This window comes from Malania oleifera, chromosome 3 (genome assembly GCF_029873635.1).
Source record: "Malania oleifera isolate guangnan ecotype guangnan chromosome 3, ASM2987363v1, whole genome shotgun sequence".
NCBI lineage: Eukaryota > Viridiplantae > Streptophyta > Magnoliopsida > Santalales > Ximeniaceae > Malania > Malania oleifera.
This window is the reverse complement of record NC_080419.1, coordinates 120283783-120304291: the sequence shown is the minus strand read 5'-3', so window position 1 is coordinate 120304291 and position 20509 is coordinate 120283783. Positions and strand designations below refer to the sequence as shown.

The 20509-nt window shown below is 34.3% G+C and overlaps 2 protein-coding genes across 3 annotated transcripts; one reads left to right on the top strand and one right to left on the bottom strand.

Moving 5' to 3' along the window:
* Positions 1-1905: 1905 nt before the first annotated feature.
* LOC131151530 (uncharacterized) lies at positions 1906-7293 on the bottom strand. Its single transcript, XM_058102770.1, has 3 exons — positions 7056-7293; positions 2718-2781; positions 1906-2089 (listed from the first exon to the last, which is right to left on the bottom strand). Exons 1-3 carry the CDS (start codon positions 7291-7293, stop codon positions 1906-1908), a joined length of 486 nt encoding a protein of 161 aa, XP_057958753.1.
* A 3058-nt stretch (positions 7294-10351) lies between these two features.
* On the top strand, positions 10352-20247 carry LOC131150983 (inositol transporter 1). Of its 2 annotated transcripts, none has more exons than XM_058102118.1 (6): positions 10352-11478; positions 12978-13048; positions 13471-13806; positions 18234-18341; positions 18441-18626; positions 19422-20247. In XM_058102118.1, exons 1-6 carry the CDS (start codon positions 11337-11339, stop codon positions 20070-20072), a joined length of 1494 nt encoding a protein of 497 aa, XP_057958101.1. In that variant the 5' UTR covers positions 10352-11336; the 3' UTR covers positions 20073-20247. The 2 variants fall into 2 exon arrangements, with proteins under 2 accessions (XP_057958101.1, XP_057958102.1); XM_058102119.1 differs by lacking the exon at positions 10352-11478 and adding an exon at positions 11868-12071.
* Positions 20248-20509: the final 262 nt, after the last annotated feature.

The following is a 20509-nucleotide window of genomic DNA, read 5'->3' as shown; positions in this document are numbered from 1 at the left end:
TGCTCCTGATAACTGATCTGAATTATCATCCGGGTCCTGATAATATAGAGTACATGATAATATACTGTTTTAACATAAATAGATTGATATCATTTTATGAATTCTGTCATAACATAATTAATCACGGCCTTGCGCCTGATACATACATAACTGCGGCCTTGCGCTGGCTATCCATCACGGCCTTGTGCCAAATATATCATAAATAATGAACTGAGAATATGTACTGTTTATCATATATTCTGAAATCATAATTTCCATTTTTATTATGTTATTTCTGAAAATAACTATAAACATGTTTTTTCTATAAATCTAATTTAACATTATATAATATACGTAAAATAATATTCATGTCACACAAACTGAATAAAACCATGAATTCTGTCCTGAAATCACATTTCATACTAAAAATATATATTCCCGTGTAACAACAGTATTTTCCCAAATATGTATACATTTTCTAAATATACTCACCCACAATACATGCTTTATGAAAATTAATCTGCTATTAAATAATAATATTTTTTATGAAAAATTACTGTTTTAGTTTACTCCCTTACTTGACTACTGAAAAGCCCCTAAAATGACTAGTTCTGCATCCGCAAGGTTCCCCGTTCAACACCCTGCAAACAACATCTCCCTAAACAAAACTTCAGTATTTTTTTGAGTACTACCTATTCTACAACTGTAGGAAAGTCAAATACTCAACATAAAGTCTTACCCTGAATTTGGGATGGAGTTCAAGTTAACCCCACCAACGATCTACTCCAGCAGACTTGAAGAGAACTTCCTTAGAAGTAGTGTGGCGGTTTCCGATCGTCGATCCGTCGAAGATTGGACCTAGAATCTTAGAGAGAAGAGAGGAAAATCGAAAAGGAGTGAGAGAGAGAGAGAGAGAGAGGAGTTATTCGTGTGATTTTTGCTGCAAAAACTGAGTTTAGGCTATTTATACACCTACGCTCGTCGACGAGACACATCACCTCGTTGACAAGGCCACGAAGGAAGTTCGTCAACGAATGCTTATTCCTTGTCGACGAAATTCAGAACTGGAAACTACCCCTCGGTATCTTCTCGTCGAAGAGACACGTGTCCCCATCGACAAGACCTTGTTTAAATTTCCATTACAATTTCCTTTCTCTCTCATTTCCTTTATTATTAGATTACCATAATTTTTCGGGTCTCTACAATTGTTGCCCGATTTTTAGCACATCTTCAGCACCTAAATGCTGTCAGATTTTCAGCATTATTTACAGCCTAATTTTCTGATATATACACAATTGAAATATAAACTAAAATATTCGACTAATTATTTATAGCCTAATTATCCTAAATTACGTCTGTAACACTAATCACTATTGTAAACTATATCTTTCTCCTTTTTGAGGTAACACTCGACATACATCGTTGCCCCATTTCCCACCAGCTAAGTGTCAGTTTATAAGAAATATCAAATTTCTTATTAATTGAGACAACCGTGGTCTTCATCCACATTTTTTCAATCAATAACAAACTTCATGCATGGAAATGTTATATCATCCACTAAAGATTATCATGACATACTTTTCACCAACTAGCATCTTTTCAACCAACTAAAGCAAGCTCTAGCTCCTCTGTAGTTGTTCAATGTTACCCAGTAAAGTCAAAATAACCAATTTAAGTTAAAAAAATAATTCCTACTACCGGCTTGCAGGTTTTTCAAATGCTAATAGTTTGTAGAAAATTAAATAAATCTACTTTTCTATACATGATAATTGATTGCCGTGGAATTAGCCAGAAGCTGGGAGTAGTTAAACCTAATTTGTTTACCTCAAAAAATTTGTCAGGTTTTTTTTTTTTGTCCGATTGATGTGTGGGAAGAAAGATAGATGGAAAAGAGCAGCACAACATACCTGGTATTAGGATTGCCTTTCACCACTTTTGTCCATACTTGCACCAACAATATCCATCATCAAGTATATCAACCTCACTAACAATCTGAACAACAACTCGTGGCTCCCGATTTGGCTTAACCAGTGGAATAATATCAGCACCACTGGAGTCTTGTTTCCTACGCTTCGAGTCAGAATCTGGGTAAGCAAGTCCATGGTCATATCTGCAAGTTTGGGCCAAAATCAAATAGCGTGACAGAAAATGCACTTATAGATATATACACAAAATTTGATAATTTAATAGAGGCACACAAAATGTTCGAAGATATGACTGACAGAGATGTAATTTCATGGAACAATCTCATTTTTGGGCATGCTAGATTGGGTCACTGCATAGGGCAAAATCAATCTTTGATGAGATGCCCAATAAGACGATTGTTTCTTGGACAACAATGATATCTGGGTATGCTAGATTTGGGTGCTATGTTGATGCCTTAGGCATTTCTCTTTAAATGCAAAGGTTGGTATTAAACCTGATGAGATCAGTATTGTTGCTATCTTGCCTGCTTGTGCACACCTCGAAGCTCTTGAACTAGGGAAATGGATTCACATTTATGCAGATAAAAATAGGTTTTTTTTGCAAAAGACTTACATTTGCAATGCACTCATTGAAATGTATGCAAAGTGTGGAAACATATATCAAGCCTTCTAGGTCTTTGATCAAATGTCTCAAAGAGATGTGATTTCTTGGAGTACCATGATTGGAGGTTTGGCAAGTCATGGAAAAGGTAGCGAAGCTGTTGAACTGTTTCATGAAATGCAAAAAGCAAAGGTTGAACCAAACGTTATTACCTTTCGTGATCAAGGATTGAAAAAGAAAACCTCTCAAGAATTTCCAAGATGGCGCCAACTATTGCTGCCAAAAATCAAACAACTTTCACAAATCATTCCTTGATCACGACTACTTGAAAAGAAACAAATAAGAATGGCTTGGAAGACCCGAGGTGTAACCTGTGGGATCACTCCGATGCCTAAGTAAGGGACTTGTTGAGAGTTAGATGCCTTTACCTCTTCTTCAGGTCCCTTTTTATAATGGTGGAGTTTGACCTTGTGGTGATGTGGTTTTAATGGGCGCATTATTGTGCAAACGTAAATTGCTCTAACCTTTAAGAGCCTTGACTTGGGTGACTTTGCAACTGCCCCATTAATGAGTGTTTTGGTCTTCTCTCATGTTTATGGAAGTCATAATAATGAATGTGATCAACTTTCAATAGTCTACTTAATGAGGATAATTTTGGGTATATTAGGAACCATTTCTGATTCAGAAGTCTCTTTTCCAATTGTATATCTTATAAATATTAAAATGACAAAAAATTCAATACCCAAGTTATTAAAATTAAAATAGTAAAATTTTATTTTTATGCAATAACAAATTATATTATTTTTATTTATAATTGATAATTAAATATATGATAAGAATATATTATTTATGTTTAAATTAAAACTTTATCTTATATAATTGCTCATTAATTATATCAAATATTTTTACTCTGAAGCATTGAGAAGGCTAAAATTTAGAAATAACACATATTCATATATTATATACCAAACAATTAAAAGAATTTAGAAATTGAGATTCAGTGATCGATTCAAATTTAATTTAAAACTGATTTACAAAATTTAGCATTCAATACTTAACATTTAATTTTACCAAATATCCCATTAAATTTATTAAAATAACTCAGCCAATACCTAATTGTGTGTCACCCATTTGGGTTTTGCTTACATAGAAAGTTGGGGGCACCATAATGTATATAGTCCTTAAGCCTTAAAAGACAGAGCAATTGGGGCCCTAGCAATGGCCCTAAAATTATTGTCCCCCACCTAGAAGTTTCCTTTATTTCCATTCATAAATTATTCTCAATACGGACCAAAGGTTACCTTACCCTACATGACCCTTAAAATCATGGGCCCCTATTTATACACATCTCATCTTCATTCCTAAATCTTATCATTTTCTTTTGTTGTCGTTGTTGTTTATCTTTTATAAAAATATTCAGTTTTTTAGTATAAATTTTACTTAAAAATTTTAAAATTTACTCAATAATTTTATATATTTCAAAACTCACATGATACAAGCAATTTATGTATGAAGTTGAATAATATATGTTTTTTTTTAAAAAATAAATTTTAATGCTATTTTGATTTCTTCTATAATTTATTCCATATAAGTTATAATAAATGTTCATCTCTAAGTTAATATATATATTTAAGGTAAAAATTAAACTAAATAAACGGAGTAATAAATGTATTAAAATAGTTTCTTATCTAATTATACTTATATTTCCTCGACACTTTAAACAATACGGGGAAACTAGCCCTTAGAAGAGGAGTTAGTAGATTTACACAACTCTTCAAGACCAATCAACTCGACTCAGTCAAAGGACTACAGCTAGAGGTTGTAAACTCAAGAGCATTGAGTTGGCCACAGATTTGGGTAACCCCGAGACCAAAAGAAAGGTTAAAAAGTTTTTTGTCAGAGTCAGTAAGACAAGAGGCAAATAGATTAATAATAATCGAACATCTAAGTGATAATACATCTAGTAGAGCGAGTATATCCAGAGAAGAGGATGTTAATTCGGAAATAAGGTCAGAATGATCTTGACCCTCCGAATTAAGGCCATCATAAAGTAGAAGGACAATTAGTCAAAGAACTATTAGAATTCTTATCTAAGCCGAGGATGAAGTAGACCTGTCTCATATAACATGCAATACAAGCGCATGTAGCATGTATTCATCATACTTAATTTGTATCCTAAAATAGATTGATATAATCTTTTATTGGTATCAAAGATTTTAATGAAAATTTTTTATATTCTTATTTTATGCTAAAAAAGTGTTTGAAAATGTGAATTTTGACATTTAGATTTGAATATAGGTGAATTTAGGAAAGTAAGTACATATTTTGTACAGTGTTATATCTAGATTCAGTCAAATTCAAATACAATTTTAATTTATGCTTTTCAAATCTATAATCTATGGTAAATATATTATTAAGTAATGTGAAATTTCATATATATATTTGAGGAGATTCAAGTCCTCTCCAATTTATACTTAGCTCATGAATAGGTTAGGATTGCACATATGTTTCTTCCAAAATATAATAATTAACCTAATTGAATTGTGTGATTGCTACCATAAAAATGGAAGAGTTTGAAGTTATATATTTACTTAATAACTCATCTTTATAAAACTTAATAAAACTTGTATTTTGAGTGAGCATGATATGCAAAAATTATTATACCAAAGAATTTGTTTGTAGGCTCACAATACCCAATCAATGCATGAACTTAATGAATACAAATTTATTTGAATGAATAAAAATGCATATTGAATCAAAGTACATAATTAATATTTAAAGTTCTTTACTTTATCAGATTCAGGAATAAATGATTTAACCTATGTGACAACCCAAAAAATTTCGTCCAATTTCTCTTTGAAATTTTAAATTCATTGCATTCTTTACTCATGGGTTATAAAAATATCTTCTATTCCTCTTTTACTCGAACCAAATCTACATTTATTTCCATTATATTTTTACTATAGATTGGAATTGAATTAATCCTCTACTCTCTAGAAAGTGATCTAAAGACCCATAACTGACTTATGGAAAGATTGAATATTTTTTTTAAGCACAAAAAATACGAGAGAGAATAACATATATAAAAAAACTATAACTTTTCATGAAACCTTAAGATAATTAGTATCCACAAGAATTTCACCATTAAAGAACTCCTGAGATTTCCAACTATCTAAATCCAAGGACAATGACTAACCATAGAGAATTAGGAGTATACTCTAATGTGCAAATGTCACATTTCAAAAATGTACAAAATTCTATTTCAAATATTCCAGTATTGCAAATGGTAGTTCATTCTTTGCAATGACTATTTATACAATATAAGATCATAGTACAACATTTCAGGAGAAGAATGTCAATAGTTTGCTGTGACTTTTCTATAACCGTCGAGTGTTCCAGAAAAATCATCGTAAACCCTCAATGAATTTCTAATTTATTTTCAAAATTTCACAATTTTAGTATAAATTCACAATTCAGTAGGAAACCACAACCCATTATAAATTCACAACTCAATATAAAATCACAATTTCACTATGTGTATTTACAACTCAATATAAAATCCTTATTCAAGTATAAAATCACAATTTCCCTGTATAATATCATAAAGAGGATTCCCAACCAATTTAATTATACAATTAAAATAAATTATTCTCATACCACATAATTTAAATGCTTATACCATAATATAATAAATTGTCCGATAAATTATATTGTTCGGAAAACAACAATCCGATCATCTCTATAATTTTTATTTAATTCACAACATACACTATTCAGGAAAATGGGAGATGATTACCCTACTCATTTGGGTTTCCCCAAATACATACATAATAATTTAAAATCATCGTTCCATATGCTTAAATAGTTCAGAAAAATCATATATAATATTTCAGTATCCAAACTCTCAATTTAATCGGTTTAATTTTAAAAATAACTGATATAATCTATTCCCTTTGCTTTAACCCTTGAGTGGTACCTACGATGTCTCAACAACGAATCCACTTCGATTGAAGTGTTTAGAAGTGGAGTTGGGATCCGGATATGATGTTCGTTTTTCGATTTGAATTATAGACAGAGAGGAATTAAAGAAAGAGAAAGAAATGGTGAAGCGAGAGAGAGACATCTGAAAAAGAGGGGGTGGAGAGAGAGACGAAGTGGGGGGGGGTGTTTCAATCTCAAGAATAGGGTGGCAAAATGGGCGGGCGGGCCAGGTCCGGGCGGGTCACCAACGGGTCGGGTCATAAACGGGCCGGGTCATAAATGGGTTGATGTTAAACGGGTCACACACATGCAACCCTAACCTGCCCGTCTAATAAATGGGCGGGTAATGGGTCACCTGTTTAAAAAATATAATTTATTTATTTTAAAATTTTTCAAAAAATTTCATATAAAATGACTTTTTTAAAGAAAAAAAAATACTTCATTATATTTATTAATGTAGGACTGTGGAAGTTGGAGGTGTGGATTGTGGAGGCTGGAGGTGTGGGCTGTGGAGGCTAGAGGTGTGGCTTGATCCAGGACCGTGAGTGGATCGTTCGCAGCATCGGAACCGCAGCACGTAGCAACGCACCAAAGAAGAGCCGAAGTGGAGACGATTGAGAGAGTGAGAGCTGAGAGGAGAGCCAAAGAGGAGAGGATTGAGAGAGTGAGAGCTGAGAGGCGAGTTGTGGGCCGCAGCGTAGCAGCGCTCCAAAGATCTAGAGGAGAGGAGAGGATTGAGAGGGTGAGAGCTGAGAGGAGATCCGAAGAGGAGAGGATTGAGAGAGTGAGAGCTGAGAGGAGAGCCATGGGCCGCAGCATAGCAGCGCACTTGAGGTCCAGAGGAGGGGAGAGGATTGAGAGGGTGAGAGCTGAGAGCCTGAGAAGAGAGTTGCGGCCGGCGACGCAGGTTAGGGACTTAAGTCATTTAGGGTTTTTTTTTATGTGGCTGTGTGGGTGGAGAGTCGACACTGTGGTCCTATGGAATGGCTCAGAGTCTTCTGAAGAGTGAAGAGCGAAGGCTGAACTGAAAATATATATATAAAAGATCCAAATTAACGGGTCACTCAGTGGGTGACTCGCCCGAACCCGGTTGAACCCGTTTATAAACGGGCCAACCCGTGACCCGCCCAATTATTAAATGGGTTAACATCTTTAAACCCGAACCCATTTTAAATGGGTGGGTCTTGATAACCCGATAGGTAATGACCCGTTTTGCTTGGCCTACTCAAGAAGTCTAACTTCCAGAGTTTATATATATTTATATATATATATATATATACATATTATAATATTATAATATTATGTTAATATATTATTATATTATATTATATTAATTATTATTATTTTGTATTACACTTACTCACATATTATTTTTGGGGTCGTTACAACCTCATTATTAGTATATCTTAAAAAATAAGTATTTTTTCAGGAAAATACTTATATTTTTATTAATAAATAATGTTTTATTTCCATTTAAATAATATATTTTTAAAAAAAATAAATAATTTTGAAAAAATTCTTTTAGAAAATATTTACATGAAAACAATATTTATAATAAATAATTGGGTAAAAGACATTGACCTCCTCTCAAGTTTAATAAAAAAACACTCATTACCCCTATTAAGGTTTCGAGAATTTCATAGACCTTCGATGAGATTTGTCAAAAAATATAAACTTTCCCTTATATTTTGCCAAAGAACAAGTCTTTTGAAGGGAGATTTATGTTTTTTGACAAATCTCAATAGAGGTCTGTGTCATTTTTGAAATTTTATGAAACGTTAACGGAGTTTTTGAAATCTCAAAAAAGGTTCCTATTTTTTCCCCGAACTTTGAAAGAAATAAATGTCTTTTACTCCAAATAATTTAAAATTATTTTTAAATAAATATTTTTCTAATAAATAGTTTCAAATTATTCCTAATTATGCTCTTCATAATTAATTTTACTATCAATAACCCAACAAAAAAGGCATCCAAAAAATTAAATATTAAGAAAAATTCCACCTCTTTCCTTTTGTCAGAGCCCAAAATAGGAACCCAAGCCTACGGTCCCAACAACCTAGTCGAAATACGTCCCTGCATAGGGTGGGGGGTCCTACACCCCCTCCTAGCGCCCTTTATACGTAGGGCAACTAGCGAGACCCACCCCCCCTTTCCTTTTCCGTCCTATATGCTCCCCTTGCGAATCAATTCCACGTGTCCCGCATGCGTAATTTCGTGTCTGTACATTACATAGCAGCCACACATCCTGAACCAGTACAGTGTTTGTCTGGCTACGGGTAGTATTACTCGAGCTCGGAGCGCGTGACTCTCCGAGGGAGAGAACAAAATTTTGTTCCGAAAGTGTCCCTAGTCGAACAGCGGTGCACAATCCCTCGCAGGGGAGTAGGGAGTCGATCGCTACGCGAGACGGTGAGCTTCGACCTTTACTTTTCTAATAAATCGCCCAAGTGCGCTTATCCAAAAAGACACGCAGGCTGCATTCCACAGATAAGCGCGATGAAAGGGCGCAGGCATACCTAACACTTTTTAAATATATTAATTTGAGAAATATTTATTTTTAAAAATAAAATATTTTTTTTATTTTAGCCAAAGTAAATTACATATAAAAAAATGATGTTATTAGTTTCAAACAGATAATAATGTAAAACATTTTAATACATAAAAATAAACAAAGAATAATTATTTCTAAGTTTTTTTATATAAATATTTATTCATTTTTTATTACACTTTGAATGAAATGATTAGAATACATAAAAAATAACTATTCTTTTTATTCATTATATTTCATCTTATTTTAAAGAAAACTATTTTTCTAAACTATACGGACCGCTAGTATCATTATTAGTAAGTATATTGACATTAAGAATGTATGTGACAAAATGAAAAAGAATAAGAAGAGCTTACTTTTTCTTCTCATGTGAAAATGTGTTAAATTAAAGTTTTTTATTTCTACATCCCTCATGAGAAAAAAAAAAGGAGTATTTATTTGGATCATATTTTAGATAGTTCAATTATTATTTTAAAAAAATATATATTTGAGTTTGTACCTAAGTTACTACTTAATTACTATAAAGTTTTTTATGAGCTCAATTTTGATATAAATATAAACCAATTATATCACAGACACGTCTATTTTTTCAATGTTTCAGTATTTTATGAGAAACATAATGAAAGTAAAATACAATTTTATGCATGGTGTATAAAGACAAACTAACTTTTGTAAGAGGGTTGTTTAAAGAATTTTGAGATTACCGACTTACCTCATGTTTGAAAGTTTTGAATTTAGGTTTTTTATTTATATTTGAGTGAGTTTACAAAAAATATAATACAAAATTATACTAAATTTGATCAAAATACACAAATTCAATTTTGATATCTGTAGTCGATGCTTCCAAATCTAATCTTGACAAATTTACTTATGATTAAGATGATCATGACTAGTTTTTCTATACTCAGTCATCTTCTAAAAAAAAAAAAAAAAGCAAGTTATTGTCACTTATTTTCTTCTCGTCATATTATTTTTCCTTTCAAGATAAATGAAAGTAAATCAATCTTCAAGTTATAGTTTTTAATCATAATTTTTTTTGAATCATTCAATCTAATTATTTTATGATTGTAAAAAAAAAAAAACTAAATGATTTAACAATATTTGACTAAGTAAAATTGAAAATTTAAAGGTTATAATTTATCAGAAGGGGGTGCCATAATAAATTATCTAAAATGTGACTCTTGCATAACCTAATAAATTTCCATAATTTTTACAATTTAAATAAAAGGATAGGATAGAGGATAGTGGCTGTGACTTAATTTAGGTGACAGACAAAGAAGCCATAATTTTTAAATGTGAAGAATACTTGTCAAAGCTGTTCCAATTTTTTTTTTATAAATATGCTAAAATTAAAAAGGAAAAATGGAAAAAGAGCAAAAAGGAGCGGGCAAGTGGCCCCCACACTGCTCCTTCCTCCATTTATAAATTTTCTCGCCGTCGGAACGATATTTCCTCACCAACCTCGCTTTTCCCCCATTTTTTCTGCTTCATTCAGCCATCTGTTTTCGCACGGGTTTCTCGCGTAGGAAAATTTTGTACTTCTCAATTTTCTCGGGAAAGTCCGCCCTTGCCCTGTAATAGACGAGCCATCGCTCCGTGTGTCGGTCTGTAATTAACGCGTTCGTCAATCTTGGAAACGTTGCGAGCATTGTTAGGGTTTTGGGGCTCAATAAGGCTCGCTGTGTTTACATTTTAAAGTACTCAAGTCTATTTTTCGCGTTCTTCTGACCTTGATCGAGGTTTTCGAGTCATTTGTAGGTTTTGCTGCTTCTCTGAGGTGTTTTTTTTCGAAGCTTCTCAGTGAGATCTGTTACTGACTGCCGCGAATCAAGTCTCGGAACCCTCGATTTTCTTGGGGTTTCGCCGATTCGTAACTCGAAATTTTATTTTAGTCTAGGGTTTAGTACGGCGGAAATTGTTGTTCTCGTTGAGGATTAAATTCTGCTCCTGATTTGGATGAAGGGACGTTTAAGTCTTCTTTTGGGTACACTTGGTCAAGAATTTTATTATATTCTTGGACTGGTGCTGGCGTAGTTGTTATTACGACATAGTATTTCGCTGTTTTCTTTAACTGGGCATCAGCGAAACTCTTACTTTCAATTACTGGTTTTGTTAGTTTTTTTGCGCATTTATTAACTTTTGGGCTGTGCGTTTTGTGCTATATATTAAATCTCAAACGCACTAGTTTCTGCTAATCGGATCGTATATAGGAAGGGTGTAGTGCTGATAATTAGGGTTTTAGGCGTTATTGGGTCACATATTGAGCTGATATCCGTGTAATTTTATCCAACCTACTGTTCCGATGACGATCGAGTCCTTGCCGGGAAGTTCAGGATATCTAAGTTCATTTTCCGAGAGGAAAGTTACATATTTTAGCAACGGTTATGTACTGGGCTTGACCGTGATTGCTGGAATAGGGGGGTTGCTGTTTGGCTATGACACAGGTACGGAATTTTCTGTGAGATCATTACTTTTAATATGATATTTGTGTCGATTATTTTTTTTTTAAGTCTGCTAGTTGTCGGTCGGTAATACGTCTTTGTTTGATTTTTTTTTTCAATAAAATGAATTATTTTCACTTTTTTGAAAATTTGTTTGTTTTGTATAGTTTAATTTAATTATTTTTCCCACGCCTCAATGTTAGCTCGGTATGAATTATTGTAAATTTCTGGGCAAATATGGTCCTGTAATAGTAATTTTTAAATTAAAATTTAGAATTTATAGACAGATATTTTAGTATGTTGAAAAGTAGACAGCAAACAAGTTATGAACAGTATCGTTCATGTTTTTTTTTTTTGGGATATCGTCGGGTGTCTCGGCCGGCATCCACCAGATTACACGCAGCACAGCCAAGACTAATCCCACGCCCCGTGACTCTGGCCCCACATCACCACGAGGATGTAAATTCAGGAGTCCAGGAGAAGGCTCGAACCCAGGAGGCGCAAAGGCTGACCTCGTGAGAGGCACTCCCAGAGGACGTCCTTACCACCTGAACCATGCCCATCACCATCTTTATCGTTCAATCAATATTTATATAGTTCAGTCAATATTTATATACCGAAATTGGGAAATTTTCTTTATGTTTGTTTAGATTTACCTGACATTAATTTGGTTGAATTCTTTTAGGTTTTATTTTTGGGAGTAGTTTAGATATTACGAGGGTTTTTGAGAAAATTCAATAATTTTTTTTGTCTTTTGTTTTTTCCAAATACACAGAGATCTAATTCCAAAATCTCTGACCTCCAAGTTCCTTGTTGGGGTCATTATTTGATTTAATGATGATTATGAATTTAGATTTTGAATGTGCAAGAAGATTTTCTTGTCGGTTTATATCAGGGGTTTTGTCTTCCTGCTTATTTACACTGATAATGATAAATTTTGCATGTTTGTTTTCACTGGAAGTGTCTGTTCACTTTTTTTGTTGCAGGGCAAATATATGATATGAGATGTGACCATTTATTTTGGATGTAAGAGAGAGAGAGAGAGAGAGAGAGAGAGAGAGAGAGAGAGGGGGGGGGGAGGAGAGGGAGGGATTTTTTCTTTTTTTATTCTGTTATTTTCTTAATTTTCCTTCCCCCCCCCCCTCCCCCTGTGTGTGTGTGTGTGGTGCGGGGCGCCTGTTTGGGGGTTGGGTGGGTTGATTTGATTATTAAGCTTCCAATTTAATAATCAAAGCCCAAATTGCTTTGTCCTTGGGCCATAGTGCTAGTGACTGGTTCTCTTTATAAGTTATCAAGTTTGAAGTTTCCTATTCTTGCTCTCTTTGGTTGTTCAATGGCTTCTGCCTCCTCATGGAGAATGTTATGACCTTGATATGAGATAACATGTGCAAATCCTGGTTCTCTTTGTTGGATCAAGCACTTATAGTTTGATACTATTGTTGATATTGTTGTTTATATCTAATTAAAAAAATGCTAACTCATAATGAGAATTCTTCTGGCAGGTGTAATATCAGGTGCTCTTCTGTATATTAAAGAAGATTTTGAAGTTGTCAACCGGAGCAGTTTTCTACAGGTAAGAGTTCTGTAAGGCACTGTAAATGGTTTCTTTTTGCTGGACAAGGTGTTAAATGCTTCCCTTTTGGCTGGACAAGTCCTTTTTTTTTTTTTAAATTGTCAAAAGGAGTTAAAGAAAATAACTTAAACCAATCCTTTCTGTCATGTTTTGTTGAGCGCGGGAAAGTGAAGAAAAAAATATTGGAAGAAAGAAAATTGTGGTTGTAACTTGGTAGCTGCGGTGGTGTTTTGGGAATGGTGGTGAGACTGAGAGCAATCAGGTGGTGATGTGTGTATGAGTCCCCTGGCCCAAAAGGAAAAAAACAATGCCAACCACGGTGGGGCACAGATGGCCCCATTTTTCTTCTCTCAATAGCTGTTGCTGATATACATGTCAAATGATGAGATCTTTTGTTAATGCTCAGATTCTATAAATGGCAGGAAACAATTGTAAGCATGGCCTTGGTTGGTGCAATAATTGGAGCTGCTGTTGGTGGTTGGATTAATGATGCTTATGGTCGTAAGAGTGCTACTCTTATTGCTGATGTTGTCTTTGCTGCTGGTGCAATTGTCATGGCAGCTGCACCAGATCCATATGTTCTCATTCTTGGAAGATTTTTGGTTGGCTTGGGTGTGGGTGTTGCATCTGTTACTGCTCCTGTATACATTGCAGAAGCAGCCCCATCAGAGATTAGGGGAGGACTAGTGAGCACTAACGTGCTTATGATTACTGGTGGACAGTTTCTTTCCTACCTCATAAATCTTGCCTTCACTGAGGTCAGATTTTTCTTGCTTTGTCATTTGATCAATTTTTATCTCCTTATAGTACATAATCTTTTAGGAAATGTGGAACATATGACAATCAACAACCTGCTATTAAAAAATTAATGCTGTTAAATTGTTGTTATTGGGCTATTAAACTGTTGTTATTGGGCTATTTTTGTGAGGAAATATCTTTTGGTTAGGTGAGGCACATGGTTCTTCTACTTGTTGGAGCTTTGGAATGAATCCAAATCTTGAATGTGTTTTGATCAAATGGAATTATTTTAAAATTTAGAAGAGAATGTTGAGGTTAAATATGCAGTCATCATTTTTTTTTTTATGTACATAGGCATAGATTTCGAGTTGTTTATTTTGTTGAGCATCTACCTGTGTACTGTCATGCATCATATCACTTTATGAGTTGTGAAGTATGCTTAATTTTTTTTTTAATGTCAGTTGAAATGAGTTGAGACATACATGCGAAAGAATATCACAGATTAGAAATCAATAGTTGTTAGGAATAGTACAGTTCATGTATAACTTTATAAGTTAGTGGGACAAAGACATGGTTCAAGATATTTGAATTATTTGCAATGCATTAAGTAACTAATTGGTTTAAGTGAGGAATGAATTCATGCAGTTCAGTCACATGTAGCTGCTGGTTAAAGGCCTAGCTGACTGGAGTTGGATTCAGTAAAATTTGTGTATTAAAAGTATCATCCTTCCCAATCATTTGCTAAGGAAAGAAAAGAAGACAGAATAATAATTTCATTGTAGACACTGCACCCATTTGGTTCTGTCCTAAAAGTAATGGTGTAATTCAAAATATGTTTTGTTGTTTCTACTTTTATCTTTACATTTTGTAAGTTGACTGGAAGAAACTAGTTTGGGAACACATGTTTTATTTCGAAAATGTGAAAAGCATCGTTTAAAACATTTTCTCATATTTTGGGAATCAAAAAATTTGTTGTCAAACTTGTTTCATGTGGTCAAACTCCAAAAAAAAGGTCAAAATGGAGACAAAACAAACTAACACATATGGATTATATTTTGTGTTTCTTATTTAATTTCAAACTTTCAAGCAGCAAAATCCAAATTTGTGTATTCTTCTTCTAGTGGTTTTCTTCGTGTGCCTTCAAATATATAAGTGTGATTTTTATTTCTCTGAAATAAATAAATTTGAATTTTTTTTTTATGGGCGGCAAAAGATAAATGTATAATTCTTCTTGGCAAAACACTTCTAAATTGGTTTGGCTTGCAAATTTGTGTGAGCACGAGTGTGTATAATTTTTAGTGTTTGTTTACTCAAATTGTGTTTTCACCCTTTTATTTGGAAGTCACAGGAGAACGCCATATTCATTGCCTATGATTATCTTCTCATTTATGAATACCATCAAATCATCTTTCTATTTATTGCATGTCATTCATATATGCCCCCTGAATCACATCATGCGCAATGTATCACAACAATAAATATACAAAAATATACAATTGCAACCAGATCCTTATAATGTTCCAACGTGTAAGGTCTTGATGAAAGCATGCTAACTAATTTTGAATATACATATGCTTTTATCAAGCTGAACTTCTTTGAGAGCATAAAGCTTGTGAATTTTATTCAATTTTTTTCTAAAGAATCATTTAAAAAACTTTTTCATGTCCCTTGGGGGGTGGGTTCAACTCGGTTATTACCAATCTGAAAGCCTCAGTAATTCAGCCTAATGTGGCAAATTTTTGCTTCAAAATTTTATAAAATATCAAACAGTGAATGTAACAATAGGGAAGATGAGTCTATTTGGTTTAGTATTGAGCTGTAACCTTGAGGGAAATTTCTTGGATCAAAATTTTCCAATTTGTGTATGTGACAGTATTTGCGGGTCCCTCTTTATCTAAACTGCCCCTGTGCTAAAAACAGCATATGAAGACTTAAAATGTTAAAATGATTGTTGTGCAAGAGTTCTGATAAAGTATTAAATAAAAGATACTAAGGTGTTTTGAGTAGGTTTTCTACTCCACTTCTTATTCTCTCCCCACACTCCCCAACCGCTCCCCCTCCCCCCTTTCTCTTCCCCCTCCCATTTTCTGTATTCTAATACCACTACAGTTTTTATTCCTTCACTACCCTTTACTTTTTCTGTCTTGTTATAAACCCGATTGTAAATAGATTGTGTGGCAGCAAGCAGTTCCCAACTGGCTTTCAAATGATAAATTGCTGGTGTAATTTTTATTTGATGCAGAAATTATTGCAGAGGAAACTTGTCTTAAATCATGCTTGTTAAAATTACTTTTATTGGCATGAAAGGTTTTCCATTGTGCAGTTTTGAAGAGGCAGCATCAAGATAGAATTTGGGGCTTGCATTTTAAGATTTCGCAATGAGAAACACCACTGGAGGAAAATTCTTTTCTTTCCTGCCTATTTTAGATATTGCATGTTGTTCTTGCTTTTTTATTGCATGCGGTTTGATCATTTCTTGTTCTTTCAGATCCTTACTGAATAGCATGTCTGGGCAGCGCCCCCCCTCACAGACCTCCTTTGCAACCCTCCAATAGCCAAAAAAAGGGGAGGGAAAAAATTAATTTACTAGCACTGTTTCTCAACTTATTAGTTAAGTTATATTTTTTCAAGTTTATGCATCAGTTTTTATATTGGTGTTAGTGCTGACCTTGTTTATTGAGGACTACCCCAGTAACTAATGAAGATAAAACATCCCTTCATGGTCCCTATAGAATGGTAACTAATTGAAAATATGGAAAAGATGTTTTATAATCTTTTGTTACAACATTGACTTTCCTAGTAACCACTAAAGCTTTGGTTAAAAAGGGATTGAGATATATTAATGTATACTTTTGCTTCTCTTCCATTTTACTATTGGCTTTTTACTGCTATATATCTAAGAAAAGGCATTCCTAAAGTCATTCTGGTCATTTGATTCCCATTTCCTTAAATTGGTTTCACATTAGATATCCTTGAACTGCTCCATATTCTTAAATTTTTAAAGTACACACACACACACACATCAATTATCATAAAGCCCGCCCCCCGCACCAAAAAAGAAAAACCTATTTTTTCGAAATGCCCAATAAGGGATGGGCTGGGTTTATTGGTAATTCCAAGTAATTTGAAATTTCCTCTATGGGTTCCACTCCCCTACCTCTCTTTCAGGCGGAGCTAGTTTTTAAAAATTTCAAATTTATAATGGCATCCACGTAGTCTGTGACTATGTACAACCAAGTGCCATTCTGTACCTTTTTCATATTTTAAGAGCCCACCAATCCAGTTTTTGACGTTTAGAGAGTCCTTGCTATGATAAAACCATTGTGTTTTAAGGCTTGACTGAGAAAATAATTGTGTTCTGATTAAAGTAGCACTGCTGCTGTATCAGTATGACAGCCTCATGATTCAAAATTTCCTTTTCAGTTTTATTATTGAGACTACATGGAGATTTATGTGAACAAAGGTGAATATGGTGTATTTAATTTAATCCTTTAAATATGGTTACAACTTATTAGTCTACTTCTATGTTTTCAAGCAATACAAGATATACAAATGATATTTTTCAAATAATATATGTATGTGTATATATGTATGTATAAGTGTGTGCATGAACAAGGGTCGTGAGTTGTCTAGCAAGCGTAGGCAAATCGAATTTTGGATGAGGTTATGTGTTTTCTACAAGAATCTTATTTCTTTGTTGAAGCTTATGGAAAGATGACGGGGGCAACTATATTTATATGTTGAGTTGCCACCTCCAGTTTGCCTACTATTGATTTACATGGTTCTAGTGAACAAAAAGCATTAGGTAATTCATTATTCAATAATTAGTGATTGACATCATCATCTTAGAATTACTATTCTATTTTTTGCATAGTGTATTGATTATGATTGTGATAGCGTCTACTATCCTTGGAGTATCCACAAGTCTTGTTTGTTAGTGTTTAATTTTGAAATTTAGTTAGTTAGCTGAGTAGACTACCCTGCTAGTCTGTTTTTGCTAGTCTATATTGCCCACTCAGGCTTTTGAGCATTGTTGAAATTCCCTTCTCCCTGCGTTCTGTGGGAGTCTGGGTGCCTTTCTTTGAATAGAGAGTTGGAAATCTGGTATGGAGAATGATTTAGTTGGTGAATGTAACATTTATGTTTCTAAAATATTTTTACTGTTTTGGTTTAAAACTGAATGATATTATTGGATTCACTCCCCACGCCATCCAGTTTGTGACCTGCTTTCTAAAATCTCTGTCTGAGATTTGTAGTTCTTGTGACCGAAAGGTCGAGTGTTGGGGTTAAAATGGGGTTTGTGAGAATTTTTATTTTGGGTGCTCTGAGAGAGAGACCTTACATTTTCCTTCTTTTTCATAATGTCCCCTGATTTGTTTTGTTATCAAAAAAATTTCCTAGATGTTGTTTTTGTTAAATCTTCTGACATGTTTAGAGTGTTGAGCAGGTCCCAGGGACATGGCGATGGATGCTTGGAGTTTCTGGTGTGCCAGCGGTTGTGCAATTCTTCTTCATGCTCTTTTTGCCGGAGTCGCCTCGCTGGCTTTATCTGAAGGTCCTTCTCTCTCTGTCTCTGTCTCTGTCTCTCTCTCTCTCTCTCTCTCTGTTCATTAGCTGCTTTGCTAAAAGTAAAATATGTTTGAACAATCTGCAGAATGATAAAGCTGCAGCCATTTCTGTGCTGTCTAAGATCTATGATCCTTCTCGTTTAGAGGAAGAAATTGATCAGCTTTCTGCTACATCAGAGGGCGAAGGCCAGAACGAAACTCCTGCTAGATACTTGGATGTTTTTAGAACAAAAGAAATCAGACTTGCATTCATTGCTGGGGCTGGATTGCAGGTAGGATAATGTTTTTGAGTTCTTGTGTTTCTAAATAATCATTCTTGTTTGCCTTCAGAACAGCCAAGCTGCATCATTCTACACCTTTGAACCAGAGTCATCCTATTTGTTGTCTCTTTCAACCCAAATTCTGTTTGAAGCCATTTTTTTTTTTTTTTTTAAAGATATTGCAGCCATCAGTCAAATAAAATATAGCAAATTAAATTCTTGAAAATTTTTTTTCCAGATTTTTACCAAGGATTTATTCCTGTTTGACTAAAGATATTTGGTTTATCATATCTTTTTTTTTTTTTTTTTTTAAATTTAATTTAATTTTACCTTTAAAAAAAAAAAAAAAAAACTAAAAATACTTAAGTGTATGTTCAAGTAAAATTATGCCAAACCAGCCACTAGATTCTAGTTGTTTCTGAGTTAGCATCTAGAAGAGAGAAATAGCTGCCTTTTGTTTGTCTGCTTTCCACAGCATCTATTTTTCTGCCTGATTTCTTTGTACTTCACATTTCCTCATCTAATAAAATTTGCTGCTTACCAAAAAGGAAGGTGGAAAATCAGTGAACGCTGTTAGCTGCTTTTTATTCTTTATCGTCTTGCTGTTTGTTGAATACAAACTTTGGTGATGGTTGCCTTAGTTTGAATGCAGCTTCTTCATGACAACATGACCATTTGATCACCCTAAAAGTGTATTAGATCTGGAATTTTGCTCAAATTGAAATTGCTTGGAACAGAAGTGCATAGGGAATTTCCCCCCAGTTTTGTGTGATTGTGTGCAGTAACAAAAATTTCTGAATTTTGCAGGCATTTCAGCAGTTTACAGGCATTAATACAGTCATGTACTACAGCGCGACGATCGTCCAAATGGCAGGATTCAGTTCCAACCAGTTAGCTCTTCTCTTATCCCTAGTAGTTGCGGCTGTGAATGCCGCGGGAACAGTCGTCGGCATTTACCTTATTGACCATTTTGGGCGCCGAAAGTTGGCGCTCACTAGTCTTTCTGGAGTAATTGCATCCCTTGTGGTTTTATCCACTGCATTCTTCATGGAATCATCTGATTCCTCGGGCGGTATATATGGGTGGATTGCAATTCTAGGGTTAGCCCTATACATTGCCTTCTTCTCGCCAGGAATGGGACCTGTGCCATGGACCGTGAACTCTGAGATATACCCCGAGTCTTATCGGGGGGTATGCGGGGGGATGTCGGCCACCGTTAACTGGATCTCAAACCTAATCGTAGCACAAAGCTTTCTTTCAATCGCAGATGCTGCGGGGATGGGCCCCACCTTCCTGATATTTACAGTCATTGCTGTGCTTGCGTTTGTGTTCGTGTTCGTGTTTGTGCCTGAGACCAAAGGATTGACCTTTGAGGAGGTGGAGAAAATGTGGAAGGCGAGGGCTTGGGGTAGTAGCCTTGACATTGTGCCTCTCCTTGAGGAGGGAAATGAATCTTAAGGGGGATGTGGCCCTAAGTTTATATATTTTTTCCAGAATGTATCCATATGCTATCCATGTGTAGTCATTGTATGAATATTATGAGCCAAGAGGAAGCCCATGGCTCATGTTACTTGGAAGTTTGAAGTTAAAAAAAAAAATTAATAATAAAATTGAGGTTAGGTCTTGCTGTGTACATATTTGTGCCTGGGCTTTTGTATGTGTGTATGCATTCTTCAATTGGCTCTTAGAAATATTATTACAACCTGAGCATCCTATATTTTCAGTACTAATGTGATGTTTGGATAATTTTTTTAACCGAAGTTCTTTTTTTTTTTTTTTTTTTTATATCTTAAAAAAGGGCGGTTTCAACGTCTCGAATTCATAACCTTTATCCTTAACCTATATAATGATGATTTTACTATTGTTTTGTCAAGCATTCGGGGTGGTGGTATTGT